Below are 12,807 nucleotides of genomic sequence, written 5' to 3' on the forward strand. Positions count from 1 at the left end.
AGGCTATTGACTTCGGCCATCAGCAGTTTCTTGGTGAAATGATGGGAACAATAGCCAGGAGTATGGTAGGCAAGGTTTGGCTATAGGAGAGGAGGGTGATTAGGAATTGGTTGATTGGACTGGGGTGACACAGATGATGAAAGGTAAGGTGGCTCAGGGCAGGATGGCTGGACTGTTAGAGACAGTTTGTGAGAGGCTGGGGAGAACAGAAGCTGGGCACAAAAGCAGATCAGAATGCGTTTCCTAGTTCGCAGGCTAGAGGGATGAGCTCACCCAAGAAAAGAGGAAAAGCTGTCCAGGGCCGGATTTTCAGAGAGGCGAGACTGTCCTCTTCAGCTAAGGCAGACTAAATTTTCAAATTTCTGCAAAATATGTGCTCTCTGAGCATCTGGAGTCTAGTTTAAAGATAGAAAAAAAAATTAAAAGACAATTTCAACGTATTTTTTGTAGACCATCAAGTGAGTAGGACAAACAAAAACTTCAGTCACTTGGAGAAGCTATTGATTCTGACATCTGTGGAACATCGCCTATCATCAGCTGTAACGTTGTTTTAGTCTGGGCTCATTCTTGCTGTAACCTTTTGTTTTTAACTTCTTGTTGGAGTCTGATCTGGGATCGCGCTCTGAGTACCTGCCTGCCTGACCCAGACTGCCCAAGTGCCCTCTGGTCATCGTCCCATAGGACAGCAGAATACACCTGGTGTTTGCCTGATCCACCCCGCCTCCTCACTGAATCCTCTCTTTCGGTACACACCCACACACCCTCTTACTTGTCCTTGCCTTTGTGTGTGTTTATTTTAATAAAGAGGCAACCTGTTTTCTTAGGTGAAAAGGAAATGAGCAAAGAATATGATATGTTGAAAAGAGAAGCAGGATAGTGAAGCTCCTCATCTTGATGGCCTCACTGTATTCTGAACAACAAGACAGCAGGTCCCTGCACTGAAAGGCTTAAAGAGGCTGAAGATCCAGAAGACACTTAGTGCGGAGCTCAAGGAAATCAGGGAGTGTGGTCTGGCTGTAGGGACCTATGATTTCTAGTGTCACAGCACCTCCTGCCTACAGAAGGGTTCCCTCTGCTCACCTAGGCCTGATTTTAACGTGTGTGTCATTAAATAAGCATTATTATCTTATGTTTGTGCTTAAATAGTGCTTTTTCAAAAGTGAGATAGGATGGTTAGAGTGGACATAAGGCATGATTCCAGATTGTCATCAATTTCAGCTTCCAGCTATGTGATTTCTACAGTCTCTACTATAACTCAAGGTTTTCATTCACAATGGAGTTTTCCTCAATGCAGATCTGAAAAATGCTTCTACTAGAAACAAATATGATGATAATTAAAGTTGTTCTTTAGTGTCCCTTCTGTATGTTACGGAAAGCATATACAGATTATAAAACAAAATCCTTGGTCCACTTGAAAGAATATGAATTTTTTCATAATTATCAAAAATATTTGTGTGATTATCCCAGTTGTGAGCAAGAAAGACCCTTCTCTTTCTATCTATAAATGGAAAACATTGTGACTTGGAGAGAGAGGGAGCAAATACTTGGACCCCAAGCACTAATCTTAAAATAATCTGTATTTCAGAAGTCTTTAATATGTCCGAGATATTTTAAAACTTAATTTTTATATTAGAGATACATCAGGTTGCCTCTTGCACTCCCCCAACTAGGGACCTGGCCCGCAAACCCAGGCATGTACTCTGGGTCAAACCGACAGCCTTTCTCTCAGTCCACTGAGCCACACCAGCCAGCGAGATTGGTGGTTTTTCTAAATAAAGGAGTTTGAGACTGAATTCAGACAGGAAACTTAAAAGAAAAAAAAATTTTAACTGAATTTATACTGTGTTCTAACCAGGGAGCCTCAGGAGATAAAGTTCTTTTTCCATTGTCATTTTGGTGAGTATGCAGAATAAGCCTGTTTCTACAAGACAAGACATTCCATTTAGTAATAGTCCTTTTTTCCCATGGAAATACAGTGCCTACAGTCTTATTTCTCAGTAGGTTTGAGGAATTAAAAGTTGTTCTAAATGGCTGGGCTCACACGTCCCAGTGAGCAAGTAGAATGATAAGATCAAATAATGAAGGTTCGAGCCCTGGCTGGTGTCACTCAGTGGATTGTGCACTGGCCTTTGAACCAAAAGGTTGCTGGTTCAGTTCCCAGTCGGGGCACCCGCTTGGGTTGTGAGCCAGGTCCCCAGTTGGGTGTGTGAGAGAGGCGCTCACTGTTTCTGTTGCACATCGTGTTTCCCTCTCTTTCTCCCTCCCTTTCCCCTCTCTAAAAATAAATAAATGGAATCTTTAAAAAAATTTAAAAAGTAATAATGAAGGATGGGAAGGCAGAAAACTCATGGCAGCCAGCCTGCTGTGGCAGGTGGAAGTTAAGAAGACAGGGCATTAAGGGCAGAGGGTGTATTAGTGAGAAAAGCTCAGGGGGGAGGCCGAGTTGTCCGAGGAGCTGGTGGGCCCTGCTGACTTTGCACTGTGCCAAGTGGCAAGGACACAGGTGTCCAGCACTGGTTGCTGCCTAGCTTTGTACCCCTGCTTCATGGTGGACCAGCCTGTGACCTTGAGGAGGGCTCTAGCCTCTGGATCTTTTATCCCAGCATGCCCCACAGGAGGTTGCTGTACGTTGGAGATCAAAGAGGAGGTAGAATCTCTGTGAAAATGGGGCCATGTGGGCAAGTCCTTGATCCACAGTGTCAGTCGAATTAGAAACCCAGGCCTGTGCTGCATACTCAGGTTCCTCCTCCATCCTGTTTGGGCCTTTCCCTCATCTCCTTGCAACATGAGCCCTTTTCATATTGATATGTGGTCACATTAGGATAGAACCACCGAGTACAAACAGTAGGCGTCGGCAAAACGGTAAGTTGTCTGCTTCCCAGTGGCATGTGTAGAGATGGTTACCTGCACAACTGGTGGGTTTCCAATGCTCCTGTAAAGGGAGTTACTTCGTGGTGCTTTTTTAAATGGCTGATTGTGTAAGCTGAGTCCTAAAAAGATGTATAGTTTCCTTTGGATGGGACAGAGTGTGTGATTTAATGTTAATTTTCTCTTTTATTTAGTTTACAGAGAACATGCTGACTTTGTCTTCTTTCTCCATTCTTACAGGTCGGTGACATTGTGAAAGTCACAAGGATGAATATAAATGGCCAGTGGGAAGGTGAAGTCAATGGGCGCAAAGGGCTTTTCCCCTTCACTCACGTCAAAATCATTGACCCTCAAAACCCAGATGAAAATGAGTGATTGCCATTGTCCTCTTTTCTGCTGCTTCATTGTTCTGCCTGTCATAGTCCTTTGAGAGGAAAAGCATTCTGTTTCATAGGCAAGTTACACTGCATTGCCGACGTCCAGCCTTCTGCAGACTGGCGGTCTCATACGCGTTTGGAATGCACACAGTGGCTGCCTTGGCATTTGTATCATAGTTGTATTGTCAAAGAGTAGCAGATTTTAGAGTTCTTTTGGATCATAAACTGGAAATACTGGTGGATGTACACAAGTGGAGAGCAGCTGACAAGGCAAGGGTCCTTCTCATCACTGCCCTGTTGTACATGTGACTGATTCTGTCATGTTCATCAGAGAAAGCTCCAGGCCATGGCGAGACATTGCACGTTGTTGTTCCACAAAGCAGTGGCTGAATTGCTAAGTTTGTTTCTCTTTAAAGAACAGAACAAGTGAACCTTAAAGAAGAGGGAAGTCTATCCTCAACTCCCCGAATCTGGCTTTTGTCTTTTTTTTTTTTCTTTTGGTTTGATTTTGAAAGACTTTAATTAATTAGACTTGCGTGTTCTGAACAGGTTTTTAAGTAGCAGGTTGGATTTTTGTGATCTCACCAGGAATGACACGTGCCTCTGAGTTTCTAAACTGAAGCTGCTGTAACTAAAGGAAATGAAAAAAGAAGAAACACCCTGAAGAGGAGGCCTTTATTGTCTTGGTTGGCGGCAGTATCTTTTAGCCATATAGCAAACAAAACCCAGTACCTAAAAACTCAGCAGTCCTGGTGCGCCGAGCTGTGTGGGCAGCCTTTTGGATTACGTTATCCCCGAAAGCAGTAGTGCGGAGGGTGATTTGGGGGAACCTTTGCTTTTACTTTGTTTGTCAATGATAGGAACATTTGGGGAGAGGGCACCTGGCCAGTTTTTTTTGTCTTAGGGTTCAGTGAGTGCACCCTTTTAAGATATAGGACTTAAGTTTCTTTAAAAAGGGAGGTTGTTCATAGAATCATTGAATTCATTAATGTTTAAATTTTACCCTCTGAAACCCAGCCCTCCTTGCCCCAGCCCAGGCTCGCCAGGCTGCCAGAGAAAGATGGTGCTGCTAATGCTGGTTCCTCTGTCTGTGTGCTCGTGGTGCTCCCGAGCAGAGAAAGTGCAGACTGCGGACGTTGGTTGATGAATTTGATGTCTAATGTTTTAGTGGCTAGGGAGAGCCATTAACCGATTCACCATTAACCATTTACAGGTTTGATGTTAATTTCCCTGTTACCTGAAAGAGGCCTCTTCGTGTAAACCAACTGGTACAAGTGGCTGTAGCAGACTAGAATACTGGAACCTTTTTGCATTTCAGTCTGCTGTCCCTTCTGGAAACTGGTGACAACAGGCCTCAGCTTATAAAGAACACAGCAGACCTAGAGATGTAGCAGCATCCTAATGAGCAGCTGTGTATCATTTACCGAACATCTGCTATATCTGTCTGTCTCCCAAAGGTCTAGGTTTTGAGGGTTAGAGCAATATATTCTAGTAACAGAACTAGCAAAACAATTAAAAAAAATTTTTTTTAATCTGTATTCTGTCAGACAGGTAACCATCATATTAAATCATCTTGAGAGCGCTCCCGTGCAACAAAATTAATGGTCAGTTGGAAAAAATATCACTGTGGCTGCCTGTCTGTACTTCTCCTAAAAGAAGACAGCAGTTGGCTCTTCCTAATCAAGTGAGACCTGTGGGCACCTGTGGCTCTGAAGGTACCCATCCATTGCAGTTGCTTCTTGTTCTTAGTTGAGGCCCAGTGACAAGTGACATGTGCGTGGAAGGGTCCCCACACTCTGCCTGGAAACTAGCCTTGCACCTAGTGCTCTAGTACTGGAGGGGTGTTTAGCAGAAGGTGGAGTGTGTGCCCGTTAGTTGAGGGACTTGGCACCTTTTATGGTAATAGTTGTTGGCTCAGAACACAAGAAGTAAAATGGCCATTTTGGAAAGCAAGATTTTCTTTCAGCCATGTCCGCTGACCAGTACAGCAAGACCCACATTATGTGGAGCACTTCCGAGTCAGAGCACTCGCAGCCTAGGCTTGGCTTCATAGCGAGCCTGCTCATCCTTCAGCCCACACCCGTGTCTCCAGGACTGCCCTGGAGACTCAGAGCCTCAAACAAGGTGAGCCTCGAGTTCTGAACTCTCGAGATACGTGCCAAAAGTAGCGCCTTTTTGACTTAGAATCTTACTAGTTTTTTAATCAGGCAGGGGAAACTCTCTTTTTCACACTAAACATACAAAAACAGCACCCCTTGCCTTGGCTTTGTGTGTGGGTTCCCCAGCAGTCTGGAGAGAGTGCTTCAGAAAGTGATATGAATCTTCCAGAAGAGCTTCCTTCCCTCCTGGGCGCACTTCCCTTTTAGGACGGTTCGTTATTGCTACTTGCTCTACTCTACTGCTTGTCATTTAAGAAAATATTTGGATGTTAAATTAACTCACATGGGAAGCGAATGAGTTACGTACTAAAGGGCATTGAGAGTTGATTCAAAACTTATCCTGGGAAGGATCTTCAACACAGGAGTCATTTTTGTCATTTATGCACAGTGTGGTACCACCTGATGACATGGTTAACGGAGAGGAGGACACATTGACTTCAGTCGCCCGGAAGAGACACCTTCTGTGCTCATGGTCGGAAAGCTGAAAGGAGGGAAGGACAGCTGCTCCCTCCTTGGAGCTCAAGCATCCCTGGCACTGTGCTTTCTCTTACAGCTGTTTACAGACAGGGCCGGCCGGCGCAGACGGCCGCTGCTCTTGTAGTGACTGCTCAGAGGAAAATGAACATTTTATTTTTGAAAAGGGATGATGTGTTTTGTGCCAGGTGTTTATAATTTAATCCTTTAATATGTTCATTAACTTCTTAAAATGAGTGAATTCTTGTTTTAACACAATACCTAAGACTAATGCTTTCTCTGGACACCACTGAGCTCTGCCTCAAACTCTCCCCTCCGGGACCAGAGACCGATGTCCCTGGTAACTGCTGACAGTGTGGACACTGAGCTAATTGTGTATTCTAAAGGAGTAGAAGGACAGTTCTCTGAGGACAGGGTCGTTGTCTCTGCGGGAGAAACAGTGGCCTTGCTTCTAGACGGTCTTCACTGTGTGTTTTGAAACAACAGAAACAACACAAAACTCTTGACCTGTAACTTAAAGATCGTAAACTTCAGGCAATAATATTTTCTGTGTAAGCTTTTAAAATTATTTTTTGGGATCATAGCTTGTTTTATTTTGTGCTATAAAATTAACAGTATTAAATGACTTATATTCTTAGAATACATCGAGTGTCTTTTCTTAACAGATTAGTGCCTTTTTATTTTTGTATTTCATTTTACGTTACTGGTTCTGGCATCAGAACCCTTGTTTCCATGGCCTGTTTGTACATTGTCTCAATAAAACTTGATCAGCCGGTGGTGGCAGCAGCTTCAGTGTTTCAGTGTCTCCTCAGTGCTGCCTGGAGGTGCTCGGCCCCCACCAGCCTCCCCAGCAGTCCCTGGTAAAACACCTGCAACCCAGCCCCGCTACTGACCATGAAAAGGAACGGGATCTCGCGTCAGCCCTTCCCTGCCTTGTGTCCTCCCTCCAGAGAGGGAATAGCTGGTGCTTAGCCTCGGCCTTCTGAGGATGAGGCAATAGTTGTCATGCTTTATACCACCAAGGTAAATGTGGCTGTTTTTCTTCATAGACACCCATATCTGAAGGCTTCTGTTAAGTATTTGTTAAGCATGAGCTAGCCAGTCGAATGGTTTCAAGCAGAAGTCACAGAAAATGAATAGTCAGGTAGCCCTGTTCCAGATCAGGGCATGATACCTCTGAGACTATTCTTTTTTTAACCTCCTTTTATTATTTTTATTGATTGATTTTAGAGGGAGACATCAATTTGTTGTTTCACTTACACGTTCATTGGTTGATTTTTGTATGTGGCCTGACCAGGGATTGAACCGACAACTTTGATGTATCGGGACGATGCTCTAACCAACTGAGCTACCCAGGCAAGGCATCTATTTGGCTTTTTAAAACCCTTTTGTATTCCTGTTTGTGTAGGGACCTCCTGATGAATTCTAGGGACTTTCAGGTGGACAGCTTGAGGTTTTAGGGACTCACTGATTTCCCTGACACCCCCTCAGCCAAGAGCCCTCTTCCCATGCTTATTTGTGTGTGTAGTGAGAGGTCCAAATTTTGTGGTAAAACATCCGAAACAAGTTTAGGGAAGTGATACAGTCTGTATTTATATAGAACTATGGTGCTTCCTGGCTCCTACTGTCAAGATTCTGCAGAATTTGAGAGAAAATTTGTCTTGAGTGGAAATACCAAAACTGTCAAGTCATTCTGGAAAAAAAAAGTGCCCCAGAGACACCTTTGAAGAATACTTTTAGTTTGAAGAGGTTTCTTTTGGTCAGAAATCCTGGGTCCTCACAGATAGGGCTGGGTGTGGGGGCTGCCCCTCCCTCTGCTAGATGATCCACACACAGTGCTTGTCCCCAGAAGCCAGGGCCCAGGTCCTGAAACCTCACCCCGCAGTGAAACCGTGACACTGCTGGGTTTCTGGGAGGCTCCAGTAGCTGAGGGCTGTTTAGCAGAAAGTGGGATTTGTGCCCATTAGTTGAGGCATGCAGTAGGGCTTTGCAGCCTTGCACGCACACCTCGGTTCCCTGGATGGCACACAGTCAGCTGGAGCGCAGGCATCCCTACCCCTGCCTTGGAAAGCTGGTGCAGACGTATTGATGGTGATGATGGCCCCGGCACTGGGGGTCGTTGCTGTTGGAGTCTAGAGCCTGTTCTGGAAGGCTTCCAGGCTGCCTAGGGAAGGGAAAATAAAGGTAGTCTGGCCTTGGAGTGCTACCACTTTTGTCTTAGGCCGCGATCCCTCTACGACTCTGGAGACCCTGAGTGATGTGCCCTCCCTCCACTCCTCTGGTCTCATCAACTCTTCTGGCCCTTCACCCCCACTGCATGGTGGAGACCCTGGGACCCCACCTCAGGTTCTGATTTCGAGGATCTGGGTGCTGGGGTTTTTTTTTTTTTCCTTTTTAAATTCTCCGGGGGGGTTGAGAAGCATTGTCCCAGTGAACCCCTTCACTCCTGCACATCCGGCTGCCCAAAGTCCTGGGCCAAGGATCTGTCGTCCACCTGCCGCCCATTGAGAGCGAAGCTGGTGCGCTGGAGTCCAGACCGGAGCCAGCCAGCGAGAGAGCTGAGACCCCGGCCCGCAAGCGCCACAGTGGGACTCCCTGGGGGGGGGCGGGGCGGGGGGCGGCGCTCTTGCTGTCTGCCTTTATGGGGGGACCCGGGGGCTGGACGGCCAGACGCCGTCAGGCAGGTGGTAAACTCGGCTGAAACCTCACTGTGGGGCGTCCTCCAGACCCCTTACATCCGGACCCCGCCGAGGGCAAGGGTCGGACCCTAGGGAGTCCCTGATGCACAGCCGGCTCGGGTAGGAGTTACAGGGAGGGTGGACCCATTGCGTCGTGGGCGTGGAGGACTTAACAGCTCTCGGGTCCCCAAGGCTCGCTCCCCGCCTGCAGGCCCTAGAAAGAGTTGACCCACCTCGACATTCTCCAGAGCTCAGGGCTTCTGCTACTCGCAGAGGGTCCGGGGGAATGAGTCCCTTTCGCGGGGCCCCTTGCCCTGGGACTTCAGGGTTTGGCCCGGGCTCCCTGGAGGCCAGCGGAGGGCTGGGAGGGAGTGGGAGGTGGGGTCATCAGCACTGCCTTCTCCCTCCCACCCTTCCCTTGGCTTTTGGTCCTAAGGAACCTAAGGTACATTTTAGACTCCGGTGGTCACTAAAGTGGGTACGGACACCGGTGGAGGAGGGAGGTCTGGATCAGGTGGCTAGGCGGCCACCCAGAGAGGACAGCCAACACCCACGCACCTGAGACAGCCCCATGGAACCCATTGTAAAGGCTAAGAGGGTCGGGGAAGGGGAAGCCCTCTGAGTTGGCACTCAGAGCTGCCCAGCAGCCAAATCCGAGGTATAGGGAGTAGATGGTCTGCCCGCTTCGTAGAGGGCAGGTGAGGGCAGGTGCCAAGAGCAGAAGGGACCTGGGCAGGGCTATGCCAGACTAGTTACCAAAGGAGAGGACCCAAGCCCCAGTGCCAGCTCTCCAGGAAGGGAGGTTTGCAGCCTACCTGAGCTCATTGGCAGTTCGAGGAGTTTGAGAAATTGGGCTTTGGAGGGAAACATCCATAGATGCAGCATTCAAAAGACGGGTATCTGATGAAAGTTCTCCCTCCCTGTCCTTTCTACTCCCCACAAGCTCCCTGCTTCCAGTTTATTGTACATATCTTTTTAGAGTTACTCTATAGCATACAAGAGAATATATCTATAAATATACTTAAAGTTTTCCCTGCACATGGGTTGCATAAATTACTTACTCTTCTGCACAGTGCTTTATTCCCTTAGTCTCTTTGAGGTTGTTATGAATCAGCACATCGAGTCTTTGGTTTTTTTCATCACTGTATGGTAGTCCATGAGACGGATGTATTGTCATTCATTTACAACCCTCTACTGATAGACATGTAGGTCCTTTCCAACCTCAGGTGGTCAGATCCTTTAAAAAAAAGTTCCTTGGAGTGGGATTGCTGGGTCATGGGCTCTGGGCATTTGCAACTCTGAAAGCTGTTGCCTAATTGCCCTCTGTAGGGATTGCCTGTTTACACTTTCACCCAGCACTGCGTAAGGAAATATCTGTACTGTCTTTACGGAACCTCTCCAGGTACCTATTTAACGCTAAATGGCGCTCTTCCACTCTGTGGATGAGGCAGCTTATATTAGTCCATCTGTTGCTGGGGTTTGGGAAAGTTGTCAATCTTTCAATGACGGAAAATCCTCAGGTAAAGGCCACTAGGGCAGGGTCTACCTTCTAGCCCTTGACCTGATTCTGGCCCAGTCCTTGCCCCAGGTGTCTCCTCACCTCCCGGACTCCCTTCTCGCTTTTAGTCCAGTGTCAGTCCTACTTGCTGGTATGTTTTATTCCTAAAGACACCTGTGATGAAAACCCCTTACCCAATTCCTCCCTGGCCCGTGACATACTTCAATGTTACACTCCTGCCCAGAACCCAGTACTCAGGCCAGACTGGATTGGCATACTCTGAACTTGCCAGAACTTGACACCTTATCTCCTTGCCTTTGCCCACACAGTACTTCTGCCTGGATGCCCTTCTCCTCTTCTTTGCTGATCTCCAACTGGCCCATCTGCCCTCACTCCTGCCGCCTCCTAGTAAAGACCTCCTGACCTTTCCCTCCCCTAGAGGACTGGAAGTCCCAGAGCCTGAGAACAGGACAGTGCTGGCAGCAAGCCAGCAACCTGGGGAGGCCCCAGGCTGGGCTAAAGAGGTTTGGGGGAGCTGGAGCTGGTTTTGGCAGTCAGACCCCAGAGAACCCAGAGGGTGCTGGGAACATGGTGATCAGACAGTGTAAACCAACCTGAGCAGGGGAGAGGCTGGACTGCAGTAGCCAGAGCAAGCGAGGGAGTCATGGATGAGGCTGGGGGTGGGGTTTGACCTGGGGCTCGACCCAACCTGAGGATTCTCCCAACCTCTGCTTCTGTATGAATAAATCACTGTTCAGCTCTGGTCACTGCTTCCACCCATCTTGCTCCTCAACACAGTTGGCCTCAGCTCAGATGTTGGCTGTGCTTTATCAGCAGCCCAACATTTCCTGGGGATATGTTAGACAAACTGAGATATCTGTCTATCTGGAAATCCACATAGGTCAGCAGGAAAGAGACACGGCCCCCGAACCCCTTCCCTCAGAAGCCCAGATCTCAGGGAGGGTGCTGCCGACCCTCAGATTGGCCTCCAGGGGGCGCCCTTGTCAATCCCAATGTTAGACATTGCAGCTACCTCATTTTCTTAACTAAAAAAGGGCCAACCTGCACACGGGGCTGGGAGACCCTAGGCTGAGTGGAGTGCGGAACAAGGAAACCAACAGGAGGGGGAGATGTAAGGAGGTCAGAGACAGGCTTGCTGCATGGTGGAGGTGCTCAAGGGCTGGGGGGTGGGCAGGGATCACCCACCTTTTTCTCAGACCTCAGCAACCCCCACCCTGCCTTTGGGGTGTCTGCTGGTCTAGGTGGACCTCAGCCACTTCAGGACACCTCACTGCATCTGAACCCAGAGCTTGATTTCCCTCTTTGCTGTTGTCCCACTAGGTATTGTTAAGGCTGCTGGGATGGATGCTATTATGTGTCAGGATCATTTTTGGGACTAGACCAGGACCTACCCAAGGCTCAGAAGCCTACCGAGTGTCCATGGGCACCACCCCAAAGCCTAGGGTCTCTGCAGGAAGCAGCACTCCTGGCCTACCTCCAGTTCTAACTTTGGCTCCATGGGGACCTTGCCATTTCTGCCCCACCATGGGGCAGTCAGAGAACCTTGAGCCCAATCTCCAGGGCAAAGGGCACCATGACAGGGTCCCCTATTTCAAGGCTGCAATCATCCCATGTCAGGACATCTCCCCAGGTTCTTGGCCTCCTCAGCCCCCATACTGACATACTCCCCAAATTTCATCTCTGGCACCCCAAGCTCAGCAGCCTCTACACCTCAACATGAGCGCCTGGTTCTGCATCCATCATGGCTTCCTGGAGGCAGCCCCAGCCCATGTCTCCTGGGGAACCTAAGGCTGAGGGGTTCACTAATTGAAAGGTTCACAGAGCAGGACTTGAACTCTTCACTGGAGACCCTGAGGTCTTGGCTGAGTCTGGGAGGCCTCTCCTGTCCAACTCCCATCCTTCCATGTTGTAAGCCCAGCACAGCCTAGCCAGCCTGCCAGGATTCAAGTATGCATTCTGCCACTCACCAGCTATGTGGCCTTGGGGAGCCCCTAACCCCTCTGAACCTCAGTTTCCCCACCTGTAAACTTGCTCTTCAGGATGTTGTGAAGATTACAGTAATAGATGCATGTGAAGCCACAGCCATGACCACGGGGTATACTGTCTTCTTGGGTCTTGGATGGGGAACCGGATGAGAGGTGGGCTAGGTCAGCACACATAGGAATGGGGGCAGGCTGGCTGGAGGCCAAGGGCACCAGGCCCAAGCAATGCCATCTGCCCAGTGGTGGGCCTCTCCTGTGGCAGTGGCAACAATCAAACTGTAAAAATCACACATGGACACAAAGGGATGGCCTGAACAGAGTCGCACGTCCCTTGCCAGGACAGCACCCCACACCCACCTGCCTGAGTGTGACCCCATGAAGGCCCTGGTCCTGCCCCTAGGGGAGACTCAGCCTTTGAGCTTCCCCACCAGTAAAATGAGGGAGGGGGGTTGGTGTGCTGGCCCCCCTAGGTTATGTGTGGCATAATTAAAGGCCCATTACTGCTGTCTTGTTGTCATCCTTACAGGGAGAGAGCAAGGCCAAGAAAGGGAAGAGACAGGAACAAATGAGGACCCAACTCAAGCCACCAAAGGAGTGGTAATAGGACAACAGAGTTGGTGGGCCCTGTTATGTTTAGTGATAGGTGTGATATCGCTTCCCTGGAATGTGCCATTTATTCATTTCCCACAGAGTCACTGAATTTCAGTTTGCTGGTGAGACAAAACCATAACGCAAGGATCTGGACAGTCA

At 48.5% G+C, this 12,807-nt stretch overlaps 1 protein-coding gene across 1 annotated transcript in view; it reads left to right on the plus strand.

The window, feature by feature from the left end:
* The window catches only part of CRKL (CRK like proto-oncogene, adaptor protein), a 30,139-nt gene extending 23,619 nt beyond the window's left edge, over positions 1–6,520 (plus strand). Inside the window, exon 3 of the mRNA XM_024557304.3 lies at positions 3,109–6,520. Coding sequence (XP_024413072.1) covers positions 3,109–3,243 — 135 coding nt within the window. The 3' untranslated portion in view covers positions 3,244–6,520. The remainder of the gene's footprint in view (positions 1–3,108) is intronic.
* Positions 6,521–12,807: the final 6,287 nt, after the last annotated feature.

The sequence above is a fragment of the Desmodus rotundus genome, chromosome 7 (genome assembly GCF_022682495.2).
Source record: "Desmodus rotundus isolate HL8 chromosome 7, HLdesRot8A.1, whole genome shotgun sequence".
Taxonomy (NCBI): Eukaryota; Metazoa; Chordata; class Mammalia; order Chiroptera; family Phyllostomidae; genus Desmodus; species Desmodus rotundus.